The 25,076-nt window shown below is 39.1% G+C and overlaps 11 protein-coding genes across 11 annotated transcripts; 4 read left to right on the top strand and 7 right to left on the bottom strand.

The window, feature by feature from the left end:
* Positions 1-1,003: 1,003 nt before the first annotated feature.
* Positions 1,004-1,828, bottom strand: BER1 (Ber1p; the record flags this gene model as incomplete). The annotated part of the gene is made up of 1 exon (XM_033912251.1): positions 1,004-1,828. One exon carries the CDS (start codon positions 1,826-1,828, stop codon positions 1,004-1,006), a length of 825 nt encoding a protein of 274 aa, XP_033768142.1.
* A 390-nt stretch (positions 1,829-2,218) lies between these two features.
* Positions 2,219-2,944, bottom strand: CTR3 (high-affinity Cu transporter CTR3; the record flags this gene model as incomplete). Its single annotated transcript, XM_033912250.1, has 1 exon — positions 2,219-2,944. The coding sequence occupies one exon, from the start codon at positions 2,942-2,944 to the stop codon at positions 2,219-2,221; it is 726 nt and encodes a 241-aa protein (XP_033768141.1).
* Positions 2,945-3,249: 305 nt separating this feature from the next.
* VIP1 (inositol polyphosphate kinase VIP1) lies at positions 3,250-6,693 on the bottom strand (the record flags this gene model as incomplete). Its single annotated transcript, XM_033912249.1, has 1 exon — positions 3,250-6,693. The coding sequence occupies one exon, from the start codon at positions 6,691-6,693 to the stop codon at positions 3,250-3,252; it is 3,444 nt and encodes a 1,147-aa protein (XP_033768140.1).
* Positions 6,694-6,996: 303 nt separating this feature from the next.
* Positions 6,997-9,816, top strand: UTP21 (rRNA-processing protein UTP21; the record flags this gene model as incomplete). Its single annotated transcript, XM_033912248.1, has 1 exon — positions 6,997-9,816. One exon carries the CDS (start codon positions 6,997-6,999, stop codon positions 9,814-9,816), a length of 2,820 nt encoding a protein of 939 aa, XP_033768139.1.
* Positions 9,817-10,017: 201 nt separating this feature from the next.
* BLS1 (Bls1p) lies at positions 10,018-10,341 on the top strand (the record flags this gene model as incomplete). The annotated part of the gene is made up of 1 exon (XM_033912247.1): positions 10,018-10,341. One exon carries the CDS (start codon positions 10,018-10,020, stop codon positions 10,339-10,341), a length of 324 nt encoding a protein of 107 aa, XP_033768138.1.
* Positions 10,342-10,586: 245 nt separating this feature from the next.
* On the bottom strand, positions 10,587-11,273 carry GAG1 (Gag1p; the record flags this gene model as incomplete). The annotated part of the gene is made up of 1 exon (XM_033912246.1): positions 10,587-11,273. One exon carries the CDS (start codon positions 11,271-11,273, stop codon positions 10,587-10,589), a length of 687 nt encoding a protein of 228 aa, XP_033768137.1.
* Positions 11,274-13,325: 2,052 nt separating this feature from the next.
* DUS4 (tRNA dihydrouridine synthase) lies at positions 13,326-14,387 on the bottom strand (the record flags this gene model as incomplete). Its single annotated transcript, XM_033912245.1, has 1 exon — positions 13,326-14,387. One exon carries the CDS (start codon positions 14,385-14,387, stop codon positions 13,326-13,328), a length of 1,062 nt encoding a protein of 353 aa, XP_033768136.1.
* A 198-nt stretch (positions 14,388-14,585) lies between these two features.
* Positions 14,586-15,443, bottom strand: SEI1 (seipin; the record flags this gene model as incomplete). Its single annotated transcript, XM_033912244.1, has 1 exon — positions 14,586-15,443. The coding sequence occupies one exon, from the start codon at positions 15,441-15,443 to the stop codon at positions 14,586-14,588; it is 858 nt and encodes a 285-aa protein (XP_033768135.1).
* A 1,229-nt stretch (positions 15,444-16,672) lies between these two features.
* SFP1 (zinc-coordinating transcription factor SFP1) lies at positions 16,673-18,736 on the bottom strand (the record flags this gene model as incomplete). Its single annotated transcript, XM_033912243.1, has 1 exon — positions 16,673-18,736. The coding sequence occupies one exon, from the start codon at positions 18,734-18,736 to the stop codon at positions 16,673-16,675; it is 2,064 nt and encodes a 687-aa protein (XP_033768134.1).
* A 1,112-nt stretch (positions 18,737-19,848) lies between these two features.
* DUS3 (tRNA dihydrouridine synthase DUS3) lies at positions 19,849-21,861 on the top strand (the record flags this gene model as incomplete). The annotated part of the gene is made up of 1 exon (XM_033912242.1): positions 19,849-21,861. The coding sequence occupies one exon, from the start codon at positions 19,849-19,851 to the stop codon at positions 21,859-21,861; it is 2,013 nt and encodes a 670-aa protein (XP_033768133.1).
* Positions 21,862-22,710: 849 nt separating this feature from the next.
* On the top strand, positions 22,711-24,786 carry BDF1 (chromatin-binding protein BDF1; the record flags this gene model as incomplete). Its single annotated transcript, XM_033912241.1, has 1 exon — positions 22,711-24,786. The coding sequence occupies one exon, from the start codon at positions 22,711-22,713 to the stop codon at positions 24,784-24,786; it is 2,076 nt and encodes a 691-aa protein (XP_033768132.1).
* Between the last annotated feature and the right edge of the window lie 290 nt (positions 24,787-25,076).

Raw genomic sequence — 25,076 nt, 5'->3', positions numbered from 1 at the left:
TAACTCAGGCACCGCACTACTACTTTAGTTTTCTTACGTAAAAAGGAAATATGGATGAGATGTGTCTGTTTCACTTGTATATTGCAGAGGGTACACGCAGGCAGTATATTTGTCTTGTTAAGTTTGATTCATATGTAACTTCTCGTGCTTTCAAAAGAGGGTAAATTTGTAGGAAACTTAGGCGTTAAGATAAGGGTGAAGCCGCATAGTTGGATATATTATTTAAGTACCGTATTGTTGAGCAAGTGAATATTTTACTATAGTTCACAGTTCAAGGATCGCTGAACAGAAGGGATGCTCTCCACGCGTTTAGAGGCCAATTAACAAACTGCTATAAATCATACCTTCTCCTTTGATGAGCATCGCGCCGTTTGAATAATTGATTCTGCCAAGACCTAAATGAATTTCAGGTGTGGGTATTTCCGGTTCCTCAATCCAACGATTCGTTTGCGTTCTGTCTGCCCCAACTTTGATCTTAAAAAGAGTGCAAGAAGAACCTTATTTGTCGATTCGCCCGCGAAGTTTAAAAAACGCGATCTTCGCAGGCACTAGTTCCAACTTAGAAGCACCTCCTCTTTGGGTAAATACCCTTGTCGTATTTAGCCTTCTTTAGGTTGAGCTGTAACGTTGTTCGGGTCCGAGAAGTATCCTTGACAGGGGCGATAACCACCAGCAGTAAAAGCGGTATTTTCATTTGTGTCCTTTCCCCATGGAGCTTTAATGGTGTCGTCTCTTATTATTATTCAAGTCATTGTTTAGATTTCGTAGGTAAAACTAAACTTCGCTCTTTTATTAGGCGCTATTCAGCTCTCTATTTTGATGATCCAGTAACTAAGCCGGTGTCCTTTCCCTATTTTGTTTAAGTACATGCAATCATGCCTGCAACTCTAGCCCCATGAATACATCAGCGCGCCCCCAGGTTGCTATTGATGGTAAAACGCCAGGTTACAATGTGGTTGGAGTTATAGTTCAGCTATATATTATTATGTAGTAAGTAATCATGCTAATACTCTATAGCATGTAACGTCAAATCAGAGAAGGAATTGATCCAGGGTTTTTCCTTCAAATACTTTCCTTCATCAAAATCTGTGAGTATTTGGCAGGACTTGAACTTCGTTGCTATTGAATTATAGTCTATCTCAGGCAGTTTGACCTTGAGTTTGGAAGAGTTGTTTCTGTTTTTTCTTTTCCTCTTCGGAATGAATGTTTCAAAATCATCTACATCATGGAGTTTCTTACCTTCTAGCGCAGTGTTAGGCTGCAAGTAATGAACTAGCTTACCTAAATTAGGGTATTTTTCACAAAGTTTTGCTTTAGTGTATCTATCGGTGTGTGATATCATATTATTTGCTAGCCATAAGTGTGGCCGCTGTGATGATAGTATATTCTCAGTCAAATCCAAAGGAGCATGGGGAAGGAAATATAATACAGATTCATAATCCCTTGCATCGCTCTCTAAAAATTCTTCCTCTATTAACCACCTGCTTCCTAAACTTTTCAAGTACTGTATCTCTTCTTTAGTAAATATTGGGTCATATAAGGAAATAAGGACATCCCTGTCGTCCTCGCTTTTTATGTAATCAATAATCTCTAGAAGAAGAGTGAATTGGTATGTCGCAGGAAAATCCTCCCTAAAATTTCCAATTGCAAGACATCGTATTTTCTTGATGTTATTGACATGTGGTTGTAAAATTTGAAATAAATTTGAGAGAAACACCGATTCCTTCAAAACATCCCTATTAGCCCGCACAATTTCTTCAAATGATTTAGCAGGCAGTACCTTCTTTCCAGTTTTCTTAAACTTTGTTCTAGTTGCTTCTAAATCCATACAGCACAAAACCGATCAATGTCATTGATTTCCATATCAGTTTAGGATCTTTGCACTTCTTATGCGGTTAAATGAACTTTCACTTTTTTTCATCACTACACGTCGAGCAAGCAATGCTCATTACCCGACCTACACTTTTACTTCTCTTCATATGGATGTTTTATTATATTGTAGTTTTACATTAACTACATATGTTCACATCGTCTTGAATCCTAAATATGCGATTACCGAATATGAACACCTTGTGGCATTAACTATTTATTTTTACACGAATTATTATTTAACTTTTAGCAATTGTTACAAATAGTAACTTTTGCTAGCTAATTATGAAAAATTAGGAAAGGCTAAATTCCAAACAACCTTTCTAGGCTTTCCTTCATTTTTTTCTTTCTACAAGCAGCATTTACGATCGTCACTCTCTTTATCATAACTCACTGTGCCCTGGGCTGATCCACTCGAACCCAATGAGCCCAGAGGTTCATAGCAAAATATGAAACGACCGACGATAGCACCTATTAAACAACTAATAATGATATAGCCGTTATAGTACATGAATAACAGCATGATGATATAAGATAGTCCCCACTGTAGTACAAATATTGTAACTCTTATCATATGGTCTAAAAAAGTGGGGTACAGATCAACTGGCGTTACTAATGTACAGCATGATAAAACCTTCTTTAGCAAGTCGTCTTCTGGTTCATTCAATCTTCTTGGACCCCAAACGTAGAAACTATAAATGAAACTCTTTTGTAAAGAAATTAAAGTTGTTTTCCAACTTGGTTCGTTGTAGAAGCCTTGTAGTTCTTCCATATCAGATTTAGCATCCTCATCTCCACATTTAACAACATACTCCTCTGGTGAGTAGCTAGCCAAATGCTTAATTTTCTGCCTTTTTAATAGTTCCACATCAAACTGCCTTGAAAAACGAGTAAGCCATTGAGCTACCACCACAAGTGCAAAACAGCCAATACAAGAACCAGCAAATTTACCTTTGGTGTCATTTCTCCAGGATCTAGCAATGAAACACGTATCAATTGTATACCAATTCCATAACATCGATATTTTACAGGTTGCTTTTTTGGCAGCAGTGCTGCTAGTACCTCCCATATTCATTTTTGTTCGATTCTTAAACGTGTGTATATTTACCCTTACTCTTTTTTGATGGTCTCCGAAGTGGCAAGAAAGGAACAAGATGAACGTCAAGTCTATGAGAGGAGGTTGCTCTTTATATAGCCACATGTCACTAATTAATGTGCTCTGACGTATATCCTTATGGCGCTAATTTGCTCGTCTAAGGGTTCAACGAAAACTCCGGAGCTAAAGATCGCGAGCAAAAATTTAATACATTTTTTTTTTGAAAAAGTTGAGTAAATACTTATTTAGTGATATGTTGCTAAATTGAAAATTGGGTGTGATTACTATTCTAATGTCTTGTTAACTGAAGTAGATGATGAAGATCCAGACGAGGCAGGAAGTTTCGACTTCTCAACAGATACCGACTTTCTTCTGGTTTTGCGTTTCTGGAAACTCAAGTTAGGGCTCGTAATGTTTACAGGTGTAAATTTCGGAGGCATAATCACTCTGGTAAATTTGTTTCTCAATTTCTGTTGAACGTAGTCCATATCCAAGTGTTTCGTCAGGGAAATTTTCGGGATACAACTGATATAGTGCCTGTCATCCAATTGAACATCTAGCGGATCTTGAGTATGACACCCAGGGGACATTTTCAGCCTAATGGAATGTGATTTTTGGCCAGAAGCATCCGTGCTTTCATAAAGTTCAAAAGTAATCTGCGACAAATAGTCGAGTTCTGGCAAGGCATTTCTAGCGATCCTCATTGGAATACCAGATTCATATATGATATTCAGTAAGGTGTAAATATGTGACTCTTTGGTGAAGTACGCAACACAAGCTGGAGTTTCTCTGTTTTTCATATCTCCTATATCATTTAGTATTTGCTTAGCCAAAGGCAACGAAGTCAGCAAACCAATATCCAGTTTCTCTGCATCTGAAATACCATATTCTTTGGGGCAGATAAAATCAAACAACACTTTGGCCAGCTTATACAGTTCTCGCAATTGCATAAAGCGTGGCTCATCGAATTGAGAAGAAGATTTGGGGTTTCTGGCCGTAGAAGTTTTCCCACTTTCCAGAACCCAACCTAAAGAACCAACACTATTACTGCTGTTCTTGCTGGAACTATTCATACTATGGCTGTCTATTATCTTGAAATTGTTTTTTGCGAGAACGTTAATTGGGTAACGGTCAACCAAAGAGTGACTGCCCAGCTCATCGGCAATAGCCTCATTTGGAAGCCCTGGATCGAATATGTTCTCCAAGAACTGCCTATTATGAAGAGCGTCATACTTCATAGTATCGTACAATTCAGAAATTTTAGAAGGATCGACCTTTTCAGCGTTATTGAACTCTTTAAAAAGTTTATCCCACCTTTCCTTAAACAAGCTGGGATCTTCGGATGTACACCATCTTGTTTGCATCGAGTTGACATCCTTTTTAGCAAAGTTATTATCCATGATTTTCTTATGGTAATTCATTAATTCAACCACTCGCTTTATCACTAAATATGGCTCCGGCATTTTTGAAGGCCATGCAAATTGTGGAGGAGCTTCCTTCCCCTCTCTTAAGAGCGGTTTCAGCTTCTTTTTCACCTTATCCATTAAGTCTTTGGCAGCATTACTGTCGTCTAAAAGATCCTTTCTAATACTGATTTCATCGCTCCCTAATTCATCGGCTCCAAAAAGGGCTCTGGTCCAATACTGCGCTGTATGGAGAACACGTCTCTCAGATGATGAGAATATCTTAATGTTTTGTAGAATACTCTTATTTAATAAGTCAAAATCTTGTCTCATTTGCTCTCCGAGCTCAGTCGCCTGATATTTGGCAGAATGAGTGGGTTCACCACCCCATTTTAGAATAAACTGGACTTTTTCCACTTCGTTCTCTTTATTTAAAACCGGTTTCAATTGAATTTTAGTACCTGGAAAACTTAGCTTCTTTTCTAGAGCATTTGCTAACACTTTGATTTTGGCTGGATTTCCTGCTTTTTCGTCTAACGCAATTCTTAAAGCTTGGAGAACAATCTTTAGATCATTAACATTTCGAATGACAACCTCTTCCTTGTGACCTTTTAGTAGCGATATAAAAATTGGCGAAGTAAATGAATGTTTGAATTTTTGCTTTGGCGTTCTGTCAGCATGACGTATAATGATAGCCAGCCCTTTAAATACCCATTTTTGTTCCTTCTCTTCACGAATGATGGGCAGATTCTTCTTTTCCATATCCATTTTCTTTTTGGCTTCAATAAAAGTACTTCTTAATATATTGGCACACGAATCATAGTAAGCTTTGTTATCCTTTACGAAAGAAAACCCGTTGACATCAATGACGTAACTTTTACCAGAAACGCGAAGTAGATCAAAGCCACAAATCATTTGGGAAAATGCTTTGGAGACTTTCCCAGCAATGGTTTTCTCTTCGTCCGATAACTCAGTAATATATCTAACTTCTTTACCATGAGTATTTCTTCTAACTATCCCATCAACTACAGGCGATTTTCTAGTTTCAGCGTGGCAAAAATTTTCTCCAATCGTATAAGCCTTCACATCTTCGAAATTATCAGTATCCATAAATTGTTCATAAATGTAAGACCCTTCAGTACGAGGATGAACCAAAGTAGGATCAAACTCAGAAGACTTGTTACCAACTTTACGAAATAAACGACGACCACCTCCCCCATTCTTAGAATGATAGTAGATATAAATGTTGTGGTCCTCACCATCAACGGGCTTTTCAACAAAGGGTTTAGTCATAGTTCTGCCATCAACTTCTAAAGTATCATCATCCACCATTTTCCACTCCGGTTCTTCAACAGGTTTGACTTCTACACCATGTTCACGTAATTTTGCCCTTAATTCTTCGTTGGCTCGGGGACCACCATCTCTACTGATTTCCAGTCTAGGAGGTGTTGGAACGCTATAGGCTTCTAATACTTGTAAGCATAGTCTTCTGTCCCACAATATCTTCTGCATTATTAAGTCATTGATGATAAAAGGCTTCCGTAGTTTGACATACTTAATTGCCTTATCTAAGGGAAATCCTGAAGAAAAGAAAGATATCAAAAAGTCGCATGTTGGCCAATTTTCGATTCTTTCATCTAGAATCACTTTATCTCCGAAAATGACAGTTTCAAATTCACCATGCTCTATTAAACGATTCAAAATGTGTCTCATCGGCTTTGAAAGCACCTTTGCATCCATTGCACATACCCCAATTTTCCCTATCTTCGGTAGCCTAGGCTTTGGATGACTAGTCGAGGACTTGCGCGAAGAAGTAGATGATGTTGGTGCCGAGCTAGTTCCCACATTGGCCTGCTCAATATCCATTATTCCTTGAGGTGCATGAGGTGATCCGGTCTTGGAGGCAGAGTTCATGTTACCTGCTTCGTTGTCAATACTAGAATTGCTGGGAAGACCCTCAGGATCAGTTTCCGACTTTGAATCACTATCAACTTTCTTTAAACTTGAGGTCATAACTTTATTAGCACTGTTTCCATTTCCTAATTCGGTGCTTATGGTTCTTTGCAGTGTATCATGCACAGTGAGATTCTCCTCGCTATGATTATCTTGAATTCCGGGTGGTGGCAATTTCAAAGACATGTTTTCACTAGCTGATGTCTTGGGACTAAACCCCTCTAATATTGGAGCAATAGATTGCATAGCCTTTTGTGTGTTCTTGTTCAAGAAAAGGGGTGACATCTCAGAAGGTGTACTAGGTGAGTTACTTCTAGCCTCCTGTTGCGGAACCCCATCCGGTTCAATTAGTTCCTGCTTTATCCCACTCATGACCTTCTGCAGTGAATCAGTATGCTACAAGGTGCTTCTAAATTTTTATGAAGTGCTCCGTCAGTAGTTTAATGGTAGAATATATTGATTCAGTGATTAATTGTATTCTTCCTATCTTAAATAATGATTTTCAAGAAACATTTTTGAGCACGTGCTCTTTTTTTTTTGACTGAAAAATTTTGAGAAAAAATTCGCGATGAGATTGCTATGAAAATTTAATGAATCTCAAGCACAATAAATATATCGAAACACAAGCTATCAATAAGAGAACACTAAGGCTGTAATCTGTTAAAAAAGTACGCCATGTCTATCGACTTGAAAAAAAGAAAAGTTGAAGAAGGTGTAAGAAGTAAAGGGAAAAATTCTAAAGTATTTTCCCCATTCAGGATTATTGGTAATGTTAGTAATGGTATTCCTTTTGCTACTGGTACGTTGGGCTCTACCTTCTACATTGTAACAAGTGTTGGAAATACATTTCAAATATACGATGCGAATACCTTACATTTACTTTTTGTTTCCGAGAAAGAAACACCATCTCCAATTGTAGCATTATCTGCACACTTTCACTACGTGTACGCAGCATATGAAAACAAGGTTGGTATTTACAAGAGGGGTGTTGAAGAACATTTGCTTGAATTAGAAACTGACGCAAGTGTCCAGCATTTGTGCGTATTTGGTGATTATCTTTGCGCTTCCACCGATGACAATTCCATTTTTATATTCAAGAAGTCCGATTCGCAAGATAAATACCCATCAGAATTCTATACTAAACTTACCGTTGCTGAAATTCAAGGTGGCGAAATTGTGTCTTTACAACATTTGGCAACTTATTTGAATAAATTAACTGTGGTTACCAAATCCAACGTTTTGCTTTTCAACGTCAGAACTGGGAAGCTTGTTTACACATCGAACGAATTTCCCGACCAAATTACGACCGCTGAACCAGCACCAGTCCTGGATATCATTGCCCTAGGTACGATTACCGGTGAGGTTATTATGTTTAATATGAGAAAAGGTAAGAAAGTCCGCACAATTAGGATTCCGCAATCAAGAGTCTCATCATTGAGTTTTAGGACCGATGGTTCTTCCCATTTAAGTGTAGGAACAAGCAGTGGTGATCTAATCTTCTATGATTTGGACCGTCGTTCAAGAATACATGTTCTGAAAAACATTCACAGAGAATCATACGGTGGTGTCACTGAGGCTACTTTTTTGAATGGTCAACCTATTATTGTTACATCAGGTGGTGACAATTCGCTAAAAGAATACGTCTTCGACCCGTCATTATCCCAGGGAAGCGGTGATGTAGTTGTTCAACCACCAAGATATTTACGTTCCAGAGGGGGCCATTCTCAGCCACCTTCCTGCATTGCGTTTGCTGATTCCCAATCACACTTCATGCTATCAGCATCCAAAGATAGATCACTTTGGGCCTTTTCTCTGCGTAAAGATGCACAATCACAAGAAATGTCTCAAAGATTACACAAGAAGCAAGATGGCGGCAGGGTAGGTGGTAGTACAATCAAAGCTAAGTTTCCTGAAATAGTAGCGCTTGCAATTGAAAATGCTAGAATAGGTGAATGGGAAAATATTGTCACTGCACATAAGGATGAAAAATTTGCAAGAACCTGGGATATGCGAAATAAAAGAGTTGGTAGGTGGACTTTTGGTACTACTGATGATGGATTTGTTAAGTCTGTGGCCATCTCTCAATGTGGTAATTTTGGATTTGTCGGATCCTCTAATGGTTCCATTACCATTTATAATATGCAAAGTGGTATACTCCGTAAAAAGTATAAATTGCACAAAAGGGCAGTTACCGGTATAGCCTTAGACGGTATGAATCGTAAAATGGTTTCTTGTGGACTAGATGGTATCGTTGGTTTTTATGACTTCAACAAGTCAACATTGTTGGGTAAATTGAAATTGGATGCTCCTATTACCTCAATGGTCTATCATCGTTCTTCTGATCTATTTGCTTTGGCTTTAGACGACTTATCAATTGTGGTTATTGACGCAGTTACTCAAAGGGTTGTCCGTCAATTATGGGGTCATAGTAACAGGATCACTGCATTTGATTTCTCTCCTGAAGGCCGTTGGATTGTTTCTGCTTCTCTAGATTCCACCATTAGGACTTGGGATCTTCCAACCGGAGGATGCATCGATGGTATCATAGTAGATAATGTTGCCACAAATGTAAAGTTTTCTCCAAATGGTGATTTGCTTGCCACTACACATGTTACCGGTAATGGTATATGTATCTGGACCAACAGAGCGCAATTCAAGGCAGTCTCGACCAGAACTATCGATGAGTCTGAATTTGAAAGAATGGCCTTACCTAGCACATCTGTTAGGGGGAATGACTCGATGCTGTCGGGGGCTTTAGAAAGCAATGAAGGAGAAGACCTAAATGATATTGATTTCACCACTTATACATCATTGGAACAGATCGATAAGGATCTGTTGACATTATCTATAGGACCGAGAAGTAAGATGAACACATTGCTTCATTTGGACGTTATCAGACAACGTTCTAAGCCAAAGGAAGCTCCAAAGAAATCAGAAAAGCTTCCATTTTTCTTACAACTATCTGGAGAAAAGGTTGGAGATGAAGCCTCTGGAAGAGAAGGTATAGCACATGAAACACCAGAAGAAATCCATCGCAGGGATCAAGAAGCACAAAAGAAGTTAGATGCAGAAGAGCAAATGAATAAATTTAGAGTCACAGGAAGGTTAGGATTTGAATCACATTTTACAAAGCAATTACGAGAGGGTTCACAATCTAATGACTATTCATTATTGCTGGCTACACTAATAAACCTCTCGCCTGCCGCAGTGGATTTAGAGATAAGATCATTGAATTCCTTTGAGCCATTTGATGAAATTGTATGGTTCATCGATGCGTTAACACAAGGATTGAAGAGCAATAGGAATTTTGAACTCTATGAAACGTTTATTAGTTTACTGTTCAAGGCACACGGCGATGTTATTCACGCCAACAACAAGAATCAAGATATTGCCATTGCTCTTCAAAATTGGGAGAATGTACATAAGAACGAAGATAGATTGGATGATCTTGTCAAGTTTTGCATGGGAGTGGCAAATTTTGTCACCACCGCGTAAGCATTATATAGAACAACTATGTTACTAAGACAAATTTGTATATTTTTCTTTTTCCTATGGTGTTTTTGAGAGGGTAACTCTGAATTACTCATTCGGTTCGTTGCAGTGTTCTTAAAGGGTCCCTCTCACATTCAATGGGTCATCGACAGTGACAAAGTGTTCTTTACGTTCTCAAAGTGTGCGAACTGGATGACTGTAAAAATGCCAAACAGGACCGAAGAACTTGACCGATTGGTCGACAAAATAATCAACTCTCCACATGGAACAGAAGCCTCGAAGACGTTGGAAGAAATTGAAAATAATCAATCATATATATTAAATGTACAGTTGAAGAAGTTGGTGCGACTTCATGACGACTCATTTAAGAACAAGTGTGTTTCGCCTGTTACCTACATGCTAGAAAAATACACTCCATATATGGGACATACCGAAGCATTACAAAAGGAAGCGGAGCTTGTGGATAGGGATCTCCGAATCATTGAAATGACGTACCAACTGATAAAAAAGAATCGCAATTCGAAATGAAGGATGGCCAAATTCAATATCTTTCAATTAGTATTATTATTATATGTTATTATTAATGAAATGAGTCAATACGTATTTTATACATATATATAAGGTTTTGAAAAAAGGGATAGGAAAAAAGAAGAATAAGTAAATGATGAACTTCTTTAACTGAGTTAAAGTTGTATAATGCAAATTTGGAGAAGGGAAAGGATGCTACAAGGCAAAGTATAAATGACGTTGACCGAATACACAAACTCACGCAGTCATGGCATGCCCTTGGCAGCATTAGCCCACTTTCTTGTTTCCGTCCAGCCTGCATTTATGACTTGCAAAGCATCTTCCAGGTTTAATGGCTCTCTCAATGGTTTATCATCCACGACCAGTTTCTTGTAAACACGAGCATAATATTCCTGAGGTATGGCTTGAAAAATCTCCCTTCGAGTAGCTCCGTCATTATTAGCACTTTCGCTCTGTTCTGTGGGTTGCGTCCAGAGCTGTCTTCTTCGTTTCCAGATTTTTTCAGCATTACAAAACGGCGCCTTACTTATTTGAGCTAATTTTATGCGTTCTTCCACTACGTTATAGTTTTCGAAATTCTGTACCGACTTCTTCGAATTCGATAAAGTATGCGAGGCAGTTGTGGTTGTGTTATTAGCAGAGCTAGATTCCTCACTTTCATCCGTGAGCTTCATCTCTAATGTACTATTGACTCCTCCCCCTACCTGCGACATAGAAGCACCACTATCTCTGTCTGTACCCTTTGAGGCTACAACTGCAGGTTGAGACACAGTGAACAGAGCCTCTATTTTCTCATCGCTTCCGCTAGAGTCATCAATACTACTCAACGTTTCGTGAGTAATTTTCTTTAATGTTTCCTTCCATTTTTGTAAAGTATGTGTTAAGGTATTCTTGATGTTCTTTTTGGGAGTCTTGGAAGTAGAAGCTGCCATAATAAACCGTTAGTCTTTGAATATTGTATTTTCTTAATTGGACTTATCGTACAAAATTATTCGTTTTTTTAACGACCTTAATGGAAAAAATATACGGCAAGGCCTATTGAAGTACCAGTATAGAAGAATACTTGAGCACTAGCGTCCTATTTTCGTGTATTCCTTGTTTTTATAAATATTCCAATAAGAATTATACAGCACACCTTTTTGCGACCAAGGAATGAGGAGAAAAAAATATTAACTCCGGTGGTTGTTCCTATTGTTTACTAAAGTTCAATGTTTCTATCATTTATGCATCGTTTCATTTTGAAGTTGAAAAATACTAGCAAGAAAAAAAAAAGAAACGCGCGCTGATAGCATTAGTCACGAGAGGAAGCATTGTGTGGGGGAGGCGAGGGGAAAGAAGAAATCTACAAAGGTGTTGCTTCAGGTTTGGTGGACCTTAATAAGCCCTTGATGCCGGTTGAGATGTCACTATCTGTCATACTGAACTTTTTACTAAAGGTGACTTCTTATTTATTTCCTTTTTGACTCGGAATGAAATCCGTTCCTATCATATTGGGGATACTTGCTCAAAGCCTTGCGCCATAGGGCCGCCAGATAGTTCCCATGCCGTTTTTATTTTCCTCGTTGAGTTTATTTTTACATCTGTGCATTTACACATCTGTACACCCACATTTTATATTACATTTTTCTTGAATTTTTTCCTGGATGAAGCGCAGAAAAACCTTAGTTGCACAGCCTAGCCTAGAATGCTTTATTTTTCAGGTAAAGCTGCCCGTTCCGTCCCTCTCACTGGAGCTAGGGGGAAGAGCCCACTTCCCTCTAGCGTCCGTGCTGCTCATCTGGTCCGTTTCATAGCTAAACTGGAAGCTGTAGGGTTTCTACTGGGTATGGGACGACCCTCTGATTGAATGTGCTCACGACTGAACTTGGCACTTCAAATGCCAATTGGGAGCGCGCGAAACCGAGGGTAATGCGACAGACGGCTCTGACGTTGTTTTGCAAGCTTGTAGCTCTTCGCGATGGTAGTTTGCGTGTACATATTCACTCTGTTATTTGACCAGTTTCATTGTCAATAGGCTTTCTTGGTTATACATACGCTTGACTCTAGGTTAATTTCAATTGCACGAGCAGAATAAACAAAATTACTTGAAAATGGCCGGTTTAAAAGACGTTGTCACTCGTGAATACACCATCAACTTGCACAAAAGAGTATGTCGAAATTAGCATTGTCTTCATGTGGGAAGTAATTAAAAGCCAACAAGCGAGATTATAGAGGAATAGCATGCAAAATCTGTATAGATCAAACTTAATTTTTCCAATGATGAGCCGTAGGTTTAATTCCGGAATACAAGAAGGTCACTGTATGGAGTGCGTGATGCAAGGGCTGTAAGACTTCTATCCATTGCTGCAGTGCTTCATCTCTCCTCAAGTTGCTATTTGCACACTCACCTTTACACCATAATGACGCTTGCCCTCAATTCATGGCTTAATGCTTGAGTTCCACCTTTTCATAGCGACTTTTTTACTAACAGCCCAATCCTGAATTGGTATTAATATAGTTACATGGTGTCAGTTTCAAGAAGAGAGCTCCAAGAGCTGTCAAGGAAATCAAGAAGTTCGCCAAATTACACATGGGTACCGATGATGTCCGTCTAGCCCCAGAATTGAACCAGGCCATCTGGAAGAGAGGTGTTAAGGGTGTTGAATATAGATTAAGATTGAGAATCTCAAGAAAGAGAAACGAAGAAGAAGACGCCAAGAACCCATTGTTCTCTTACGTCGAACCTGTCCTGGTCGCCTCTGCTAAGGGTTTACAAACCGTCGTCGTTGAAGAAGATGCTTAGATTGTAAAAAAAATAGTGTCCATCTCATAAGCATTTTATTTGTTTTAGGTTATATTATTACACAAACGGAGCAGCTTTCGGGGTACGAGTATACGCTCTTAAATGACAAAGGAAAATATATACGATTTCAGTACCACATTTTATTAGATTTTTGTAATTTAATATTTATTCATTCTTGTTTCGCAATCATTGGTGCGGTGCTCTATACACAGCCATTAATTTTATAAGGAATTTCGACCGCCTTACCAAATCCATCTTCGCCGTAACGCTTGAAGTCGAAGGTTTTATCAAACCAGTCGATCAAGCTGATGTAGTTTTTAAGGTTCATCATTTCTTTTAACAGTGATTTCTTCACCTCCATATTTTCAAGCATGCAATACAGGTGATGCTGAGTCAATTGGAAGGGTAAGCCACCAAATTCTAGAACCCAGTACCAAAACTTTTCAATGCAGCCCCAAGGACAGGTTTCATACCCAGCAAATAACGTTGGATTGCTTAACAACCCACGTACAGCCATGACACCAGATGCACCAGTGTACTTAGTGATCCTTTCCAAATCAGATGACTTGAAGCAATCCCCATTCGCTATGACAGGCACATTTTTGTCGCTGATATTTTCGATAATATACTTTATTGCATCCAGGTTAGCTGGCTGCGATGACCTAGTTCTGCGTGTTCGGCCGTGGATCGTAATCCAATCCACCCCAGCATCACATAGCCTTCGACATAACTCCACCGTTTCGTCCAACTCTTCATGTATTCTTATTTTCGTTTCAATCCTCAGTTTGTCGCCATATTTATCTTTCACAGCATGGACCATACTACATAACAAATCGGGATTGTATATCAAGGCGCAACCTATGCCTTCCCGGATTTGTTCCTTTATAGGACATCCACAGTTAATACCAACACCATCACAGTAAGGGGCAACCATTTCCACAAATTTTAGTAGATCAGCCACGTTATTTACACCTACTTGGACGATTAGTGGGGTGTCCTTATCATTTGTTGAAAGGTCAGAGATTCTTGCATGCTCATTACGGACATATTCTCTTGCTAAAATCATGGGGGAGTAAACTATATCAACGTTATATTCCCGGCACAACTGACGAAATGGCAGCTTGGAATATCGAACCATTGGGCCTGCAATGGTCACAGGCCGACCATGTGTCTTTTGCCTCGTCTTTATTATATGCAGTGGATCTGTTTCCTTAGTGGTAAGTTTCGGCTTCGGTACCACCACATTACCGGATGGAATGGGCATTGTGAGCATTCACTTTGGAATCTTTATTTAGAATATGAATTATGACTTTCAAAGCATCTCTAATTTTCAATTTGAGTTTTTTCGCTGATCATCTTTTCATTTTTTTATTTGAGGCGAAGATGCAAAATGCTGGAGCAGCTATTTACTTAGAAAATAACAGCTAGGTTCTAAAATTATATAGCGAGAAATACAATTCTATCAGCTATGTTTCTTGGATCTTTCCTGACCCTTTCTAACGAAAATGAATGCGGTGCAACCTGTTATAAAAAAAAGCACACATATTATGCAATGAAAAATTGAAATGCCTATAATATAAGATAAAAATCTTTTTCGAAGCATTAAGTTTCTTAATCCCTGCTCAAAATTCATCCTGAATTTAATACCGCTTTCCGGGCATATTATCAAGTTTCTTTGGGCAATTTCAGTTTTTAAGAACACCGAAATCGTTTCATATGAAGAATCTAACGATATTTTGTCCTCTATTCTTATTGTATTTAGCCATTCTTCACCGTAGACATTTAGGCGAGATGGGCCTAGCTGTTCAATTTCTTGGGGCGACATGGAATCCGTTAGTGCAAGACAGACAATAGGTCTAGAAGTGTGAAAGACTTTTTCATCTTTGCTGTCCCCTCTTCCTGGAACACCCAATATGGGACCTGGACCCCTGTAAATATCGATTAACAAATTGTCTAGATTTGAACGGTCAGTTCTACTTTGGCAGTAAAACTCCAAGTTTAGATCGAGCTTGTATTCTATATTGTCACGCATGGGTATCAACTGCGATAAGCCATTGTCTATTGTCTGCGGTAGATCTGTGCCTACTGGAATGGTTGAGATGGATTGGGAAAACTTTGTACCAAATTGTACGCCATTTAAAATATTGAAAGTATTAAGGGGAACTATGTTAGAAGAATCAGCAGGTAATAGTCGCAGGTAAAAATCATGATATATTAAGATTGATAAAGGAAGAATGATTAGCAATTGTATTAGAAATACGGCGACAATATATGAAGTCCATTGCAAAAGCTGTAATGGACGGGATATATTGATTTTCATTCTTCCTATTCACTTTATCCTATTTTGTTGAAACCTTGAATTCGTGTTCTGATAATTTATGGCAATATGTCTTTATTTTTCTGCCTTACGCGCATTTATATTTTTAAGAACTTTCCCTCTAGATTTTTAAAAATACACACATAGCAGCAGGACATGGTAAGGTAGTTTTTCTTGCCTTCCTAAAGAGCAACTTTGGTACTAGTTGAACAATGGAATTTTCCTGTAGGGATGACGAAACGTCTTGCTTATATAATAGTCCTCAATGATCGTGTCTTGAATCATACGACATAATAGGTGTTGTTGGCTTTCTTGTTAACACCTCGCTGGATGATATGATTGTAACCTTTGAAGCAGAATAACTTTTCAAGTTAATAATATTGAATTATTATCGATATCGAATAAATTTATATTTTCAGGCATATAAAATTAAAGGTCAAAATTATTAACAAAACAATAAACTTCTTAACCACCAAAAACCTGTAAACTCTGTAAACTCTGTAAACTTCCCTCACCAAATCATGGTCTCATAATGGGATCATATGTAATTCCTGTGACTTACGCACAACTTCGCAAAAAGAGAAAAGAAAAGGTACCAAAGAACAAGTGCAACTGTACTTTCGAGGTATCCTTCTACTGCTTCAATAAGAGAGCCTGTACCCGAGAAAAGTAAGGCAAAAACATACAATAATACTCCACTCAAAGACACACAGAATAGCAGATAAACAATACAATATAAAAAAATTTGGATCCCAAGAAATTTTTTCTGGGAGTTAGAACTTGAATAAGAAGATGAAAGTTTCTTTTCTTAGAATAAAAATAGTTTTTAATACATCAAAACAGAAGGAAGTAAGTAAAGCCAAAAAATATATAGTAAAAACACAGTAGTAAAAATGAATAGTAAAAAACGCACAATCACGATACTAGAAGGAGGGATCAGACAGAGCAAAAGTCGTTTTCATGATGGAGTATCTAAGGGAAATGATGACAAACAAAAAGATGTTATTCTATTATAAGTTCATTTTATGATAATAGATATGCTTTTTTTTATTTTTAAATTAATGGTAATAGTTGAAGAGCGCAGCTTCAACATGGATTTTCATTCCAAAATGATCAGACAAATTGTTTACAACGAAAAGAAAAAAGAGCAGGCGCTTGATGTAAGGGTCAAAAACGGTAGAATACTCATTCAATGAGATATACTAAAGCAATTGAATGAAGAAAATTATATCTTAATGAGTGGAGTGGCCCCTGTGATATTTTAAACCGTTCAAGTTCTTGTATCTTTTACCACAAACTTCACAGCGATAGGGTTTATCCTTTGCCGAGCCCATTCCATCACCAAATGAATCTGTAGAATCTGGATCTATTACGCTAAACGTACCGTCAGGGTTTTCGTGTAATTTTTGATTTTGATGTCCATGTAACCTGTGATACTTCAAACCGTTTTGGTTTTTGTAAGTCTTTTCACAACCAATAACTGGACACTTAAAAGGTTTTTGTTCCTCATGATCCATTACATAGAGCCTTCTCGCAGGATCATCTATATAAGCTTGCTGAGGCATTTTATAATTGTTGTTATGAACTGATTTTCCATTGGAAGTGGAGCCGTTTTCCGTGTCATCGTCATCGTCATCATCATCATCATCGTCTACATCATCATCATCGTCTATGTCATCAATGTCTTGGTCATCGACTATATTTTGAGAGGATTTCACGTGAACAGAAGAATGAAAAGTATTGTAGTTGTGAGGATTTGCAGTTGGATTTACGGTAGAGTTCATGGTATTGTGGTTACCGGGGCCCAAAATATCATCATCCATGAAACTCAAATCTATATCTTGGACAAGTACCAGAGGTGACAAATCCGTTTGATGGGGATCGATTTTTCTTGACTGATGTGGAATAGGATTCCTGGACGTTTTGTTCAAAGAATAGTTATTGAAAGTATGTGGACGATTCACCATGACGTTTTTATTACCCATGTTAATATTATTAGTATTGTGCGAGTTGTTATTATTAATATTGATACCACTGTTGTTGTTACTGTTAATTGGTTTGTTGTGCGGAGTGTGTCTTGACGGAGAATTGTTTGTTCTTAAAAACACATCATTCGTTGAAACCGCATCGACTAAATTACCGTTCAGATGTAATTGTTGAGAGTGATTAGCCATCGATAAATTTGAGTTAGGGCCCCCAGTTATAGATATCACATTCGGATTTGCCGTCGTGGACGACGCAGTTGCTGAGCCCATTGCACTCGGTGTTGGTACAGCTGCCGAAGAGTGATTGACGGAATTCGATTGCAACTGTTGTTGTATTATATTCTGCTGGTGGTGAGGATGCTGAGATTGTCGTATTGTAGAGTTGGAATCCATGTTGTTATGGAGATTGGCATGCATATTATTAATCGAGTTATTATTAGTTGCATTGCTACTATGAGCCTGCATATTATTAGTCTTCTGAGCTGCATTTTTCGTATTAGCGGCCATGTTATTCTGTAGGTTGTAGTTTGCAGTAGAATTATTATTTGTCATCCGAACTGATGAACCGGCATTAACAGCAGAGTTCATCGGTATTTGTGACATATTGGTGGTATTAGGAGAAGTGGATATATGAGCTTCTTCGTAATGTCTCAGCAAATCATGCAAACCTGGTAAGGAAAGACCACAGCATGAATAATCTTTACAATATTGCTTTTCCAGATTTGGCAGATAAGCAGTGTAGGCTATCTGAGGAGAAATAGAATACCCTCTATGATAAGGAGGATTACAGACAGAAGGCCTCTTAGTGGGTTGTTGGATCTGCAAAGTATTAGTAGCGCCAGTGGTGGCAGCTGCGGTAGCGGCAGCAGCGGCGACAGCGCCGTTTGCTGATGCCGGTACAATACTACCTCTGCGGCTAATAATTTCATCTCTCAACCAAGAACCAACACTAATAGACCCCCATGAAACACCACCCATCCCTTGAGAATGGGCTATCGATTCTCTCCGTAACTTGGCGATATCCTGTGGAGTTAGTAGTGTTTGGTCCATTATATTAGGGGAGTACAAATGAACATTGTTTGTATTGTTCGTGATGTTTTTTTGGTGAATATTATTGACGCCGTTAAAATCTGTGTTTTTCCCATTAGAAGAATCCGAATTGTTATTTATCAGGATAGAAGGAGTATTCTGATTCGAATCAATATCAATATTAGAGTTTGATGAGGAATTTATAGATGCATGTGCCGGTGTAGCAGTTGTAGCAGTAGTAGTAGCCATATTGCTTGCCATAGTCATTGTTGTGAAATCCATACTCGTATAAACTTTTCCTGTTTCGAAGAAAAGAAAAATGCTGATTATGAATGTGTCTTTCAATGACAATTAATCTGAAACGCCTTAGAAAAGAAACTTCGAAGTGATAAATAATAGATAAATCCAGATATGGTGTTTCGAGGATATAGTAAAATGTCAAAAGGCAAAAACAACCAGTATATTATAAACTTAGTATGAACGTACCGTGGTGCTTTTTTCCCTTAGATTTGTTCTCCTTGCTTTCTTGTTCTAAATGTGATGTGAGATAAAAAGAAGTAGTTTAACTCACCGTAAAGTCGATCAAAATTAGAAAAATGGGAAATCACCAGAGAAGAAGTACAGATGTGTGATAGAAATAGAAAATAACTAGTTTCTTTCTCTTTGTAAGCGAACTTAATGCTTAGATTGACTAGCGCTTATCCTTCTTAATTGTAAATTTTGTCAAACCTTGTTAACGGAGCCACTAGAATGTACAAGACGTTATATAGGGATGACAGGTAGAAAGAGATAGGGCCTGAGAGGTAAAATGCGTACGTTAGCCTGGAAAGCTTTAAATCGGTGGCGATGCAAAAGCAAATTATAATGGCAATAGCGGTAGCAGGCGACAGTGGCAAGTGACAATGGCTGATAGTGACGTTATTTGATACAAAGTCGCCTTTTAACGAATGCATCGCCCGTTTGTTCCAAATTTCAATTGATTCGAAATTGCTCCTTATTATGTAACTGACAAAATTCTGTCCCCTTGCACGACGTAGGCGCGTTTTGTTTCTTTTTCCTACCGCAGGCCACCGTCGCACACACGGGAACGCCGCACTGTTCGGCACCCAGTCACCGCCCGTACCGGCGGTCCACAGAATAAGCCGCAGAAAGCTGTCGGGTAATACGACACGGGATAAAGAGACTTAATACCGACAATCCGGGTAGGAGAATTGCAGCCCGAAAAACATCGGAAAGTTTAATATAAACAAAGCCCGTGCACCATTTTTGAAAAGTTTCATAAGCTTTGGTTAAAGTTATGGAGAATTTAGTTATAATATGTAGTGATGACATGAACACTGATGAAACAATATTGACACAGATTAGGGAGAAACTACAATTGCTGAACATTATTCATGGAGCAGAACGCCGATAAACGCTCTATTGTAGGCGACGACGACTCAGCCGTGAAGAGGCAAGACACTTCCTGGTCCAAAGGTATTGCTCATATCAAACCCGAATATATTCTGCCATTGAAGCGGAATGAATCTCAGAAAATCGCCATTTATGATGAGGAAATGTCTTCCGACAGAATGGTAAACGATTTGTCAGGTAGCGGTGGGACCAATAAAAAGAACAAGAACGGAAGAGGTAGGAAGCGTGGGCAAAACAAGAATAGAGATAACAGACAGGTTAAAGAACAGAATGTCTTGTGCCCACGTTTAATCCATGGAAACATATCCAAATGTTCATTTGGTGATACCTGTAGGTTCGTTCACGATATCGATTTGTATCTTTCGACAAAAAAACCCGAAATTGAAAGCGACATTTTTCCCACTTGTCCAGTTTTTAACTCATTGGGATTTTGCCCCATGGGATTCAAATGTAGATTTTTATCATCTCATTTAAACAAGGAAGAAAACACCTTAATATCAACGAAGGAAATTGATCCAGATGCGCAAACAATATGGTCCGTTAAAGGGGAGGTAAACCATATCTCACCGGAGAGAAAACTTGATCTTATAAAAAGAAGATTCCCTTTCACCAAAAGTAACGAAGTATTGGAGATCATCGACTCTTTTCAACAAGAATGTAGGGATTCTGTGAAGCCAGAGGAAGAAGTTGAGTTAACGCCGCAGCAAAAGAAACAAGATCCAGAAGTCGAACAACCAGTTGCTCCCCAAGTCGAACAGAGGACCAAGGAATTGTCAGAACATAGAATGAGACAGCGTGAAGTGTACTTGAAGTATAAGGACACTCGCTATTTTGCTCAAGAGAAAAAACTATTGGATTTGCACCATAAAAAAATTGTGTCGCCACTAACAACCGTAGGCAATTTACCATATCGTCGTCTAATGAGAAAATTAGGTGCAGACGTAACATATTCGGAAATGGCTTTGGCCGTTCCCTTGGTTCAAGGTACTAATTCAGAGTGGGCGTTACCTAAAGCTCATAAATCAGAGTTTCCTGGATTCGGTGTTCAAGTGGCCTGTTCTAAAGCCTGGCAAGCGGCAAAAGCTGCAGAAGCACTTGCAGATTCGGTTAGTGAAATCAGCGAAATCAATTTAAACTCTGGTTGCCCCATCGATTTATTGTACAGACAAGGTTCTGGTAGTGCACTACTTGATAACCCTGCAAGAATGATTCGTTGTTTAAACGCAATGAATTACGTATCGAAAGATATTCCTATCACGGTTAAGATCAGAACAGGTACAAAGGAAGGTCATCCTATCGCGGAAGGGTTAGTGAAAAGACTGGTTAACGAAACTGAGGTGGCGGCAATTACCTTACACGGTAGGTCTAGGCAACAAAGGTATACTAAGTCTGCGGATTGGGAATACGTGAGTCAAGTAGCTGACACTTTGAGATCCGCCGAAGCGGATTTCAAAGAAACAGAACAAGGCAAGGAATGTAGGGATTCCAAGAACAGGATTCAATTTGTCGGGAATGGTGATGTCAACAATTTCGAAGACTGGTACCGCTATTTGAACGGGAATGAAAATATCGATAGTGTTATGGTTGCTCGTGGAGCCCTGATCAAGCCATGGATTTTTGAAGAGGTTGATTCACAGCAGTATCTAGACAAGACAAGTACAGAAAGATTAGAAATTTTGAAAGATTATGCACAGTTCTCTATGGAACACTGGGGCACTGATGAATACGGTATTTCTCAATGCCGTAGATTCTTTTGCGAGTTCATGTCCTTTTTTCATAGATATGTCCCTATGGGTATTTGTGAGAGATACCCTGTGAAATTGAATGAGAGACCGCCAAATTGGTGTGGGAGAGATGAACTTGAAACTCTAATGGGTAGCACGGATGTTAATGATTGGATCAAGTTAAGTGATCTGTTCTTCGGTAAAACCGACGAGAACTTTGTATTTGTTCCCAAACATAAGAGCAGCTCTTTTGCAAACAGAGATTCCTAAATAGAAAATCAAGTATACGTGTATCATAAAACCATTTCTGATGGGTAAGCGCGGTTATTTTTCCTTTGCAGGACGAGAATTGGGAAATGCACGGATGTCAATTATGAACGTGAGGTATGGGTCTAAGAATACTAAAATAAGCACAGCTGGGAGGATTAGGAGCGGAGAAAAGTGTATTGAGAAAATCTTAAGGACTTCGGGCAGGTTACTATCGCATCTTGAATGAATGAACATAACAATTAGAACAATGGGACTATTTCTGAGTGGCCTCGAATAACAAGTAGCTACAAGTGAATTTGAAATGCGCGCAGTCACATTTGATTCTCGCAAATTGGCTATGATAAAGGCATTTGGCAAACCGGTGTGTCTGGAAAGTTCACTACATGCGTACACAGAGTTCCCTTCTGGTACTTGGCTAACCACTTGAAAACGAATCAACATCTAGTTTGTATCAGACGCTTGGATTTACACTTTTGCCATATTTGTTTCACACTGCAGGGTGCTATTAGCCGGGGGAAGGAAGTACTATGATTATTTGCTTCTATTCGTGTTTGCATTACCCAGCACCTTTTTTCTTCTTGAAGATGTGTCCATCCGTGCCTCCGGGGCGGTAGCCCCGCGCACTTTGTGTGCGCAGTAGGTTCAAGCTTGCTCCGTGAACTCTCAACGTTGGCCGTCGTCGCTTGTTGCGCGTCGTCGCGAAGTATTTAAACAAAGCGGGTTTTTCTTGTCCCTTAATTCTGCCTACTGGGTCGCTCCTTCCCAAATCATTTGTTTTTTTTTCTCCCTTGCCATAGTAAACAAGTTAAAAAGGCGGTGGAATCTCAACGGCTCTGAAAAACGTACGTAATGACTGATATCACACCCGTGCAGAACGACGTGGATGTCAATGATAGTAATGTCAATGGCGACGTTTCCAGTAATCTAAAGAGGCCTATGGATCAGGCTCAGGAGGTGAACGGGGGTTCTTCTAATGGGCTCGCAGAGGACGAGACCCCCGCCAACGACGAATTGCATCTCAAAAAGGCCAGACTGAATGGAAACGCTCCAATATCTACGCCTGCTCAACTTGCAGAGAATGGTATTGAAGGCGCCACCTTGGCGGCTAATGAGGAAAATGGGTATATCGCCACCGCAGGTGGCGCAGAAAAGGAACAGCATGGGTTAAAGAAAGAAGGAGGAGAGCAAGGTACCAAACAAGAGGATGCAGATGAAGATTCAAAAGCAAAACTTCCGATGGAGGCTCCAAAGGAACCTGCTCCTGCTCCTCCCCCAGAGCCTGATATGAACAATCTCCCTCAAAATCCAATACCAAAGCACCAACAGAAACATGCGTTACTAGCAATTAAAGCCGTTAAGCGCTTGAAGGATGCAAGACCCTTTCTACAACCTGTTGATCCAGTGAAGTTGGATATTCCGTTTTACTTCAACTACATAAAGAGGCCGATGGATTTGTCTACTATAGAGAGAAAGTTGAATGTAGGTGCATATGAAGTTCCGGAGCAAATCACGGAAGATTTCAATCTAATGGTCAACAACAGTATTAGGTTCAACGGCCCAAATGCAGGCATATCACAAATGGCAAGAAACATTCAGGCCTCTTTCGAAAAGCATATGCTGAATATGCCTGCCAAGGATGCTCCACCTGTGATAACCAAGGGACGGCGATCCAGTGCCCAAGAAGATGCCCCGATTGTAATTAGGCGAGCTCAAACTCATAATGGGAGGCCCAAAAGGACTATACACCCACCGAAATCAAAGGACATCTATCCTTATGAATCGAAGAAACCTAAGTCTAAAAGACTGCAGCAAGCAATGAAATTTTGTCAGGGAGTGCTAAAGGAATTGACGGCAAAGAAACACGCTTCTTACAACTACCCGTTTTTGGAACCGGTAGACCCAGTTTCTATGAATTTGCCGACTTATTTCGACTATGTCAAAGAGCCAATGGATTTGGGTACAATTGCCAAGAAATTGAATGACTGGGAGTATCAGTCGATGGAAGATTTTGAGAGAGATGTGAGGTTGGTATTTAAAAACTGCTACACGTTTAATCCGGATGGCACAATCGTTAATATGATGGGTCATCGTCTAGAAGAAGTTTTCAACTCCAAATGGGCGGACAGACCTAATTTGGACGACTACTATTCCGATGAAGATTCGAGAAACCAAGCGGACTACGATGATTACGAATCTGAATACTCGGAGTCCGACATCGATGAAACTATAATCACAAATCCAGCTATACAGTATTTGGAAGAACAACTTGCAAGGATGAAAGTGGAATTGCAACAATTAAAAAAGCAAGAACTGGAGAAAATAAGAAAGGAGAGGCGGTTAGCACGTGGATCAAAGAAACGTGGCAAAAGATCGAAGGGAAGGAGCGGCTCTAAGACCGCTTCTTCTAAAGGTAGGCGAGATAAAAAGAATAAACTGAAGACAGTAGTATCGTACGATATGAAACGTATTATTACGGAGAGGATCAATGATTTACCAACTTCCAAACTGGAAAAAGCAATTGACATAATAAAGAAATCCATGCCCAATATCTCTGAAGACGATGAAGTAGAACTTGACCTCGACACTTTGGATAATCACACCATCTTAACATTGTACAACACTTTCTTTAGACAGTATGAAAGTTCCTCCGGTGCTTCTAACGGGTTGGACGGTACTTCAGGTATTACTCGAGACACTTCGTCCTTGTCGCCTACGAGTGCGGGCAGCAGAAAGAGGAGATCAAAGGCATTAAGCCAAGAAGAGCAGAGTAGGCAGATAGAAAAAATAAAAAATAAACTAGCTATCCTTGACAGTGCTTCACCCTTGAGCCAAAACGGCTCCCCAGGCCAAGTTCGAAGCACCGCACACAATGGGTTTTCCTCATCTTCAGATGACGATGTTAGTAGTGAAAGTGAAGAAGAGTGAATGAATTTTGATATTGATTATCTTCAACAACTGAGAAACAAAAATGAGCACCATTTTGATATTCGGATCAAACAAATGGCAGTGTTAAGCTCATATATACATAAAAAAAGGAAGAAGAAAAGAATAAAGATAGAAAAGATCTTAGGAACGGATAGAGGTTTGAAAAATGAATACCAGGTAATTTTTCATTTTCATATCGGTTGTAACATTATAAAGCTCACAAATAAAAAAAAATCATTAACCAACAAGGTTACCATTTGCACATGATCTCATCATCTAGATCAATTCAT

Source organism: Saccharomyces paradoxus (genome assembly GCF_002079055.1).
Source record: "Saccharomyces paradoxus strain CBS432 chromosome XII sequence".
NCBI classification, from domain to species: Eukaryota; Fungi; Ascomycota; class Saccharomycetes; order Saccharomycetales; family Saccharomycetaceae; genus Saccharomyces; species Saccharomyces paradoxus.
The sequence above is the reverse complement of the archived record's forward strand: the minus strand, read 5'-3'. Positions and strand labels throughout refer to the sequence as shown.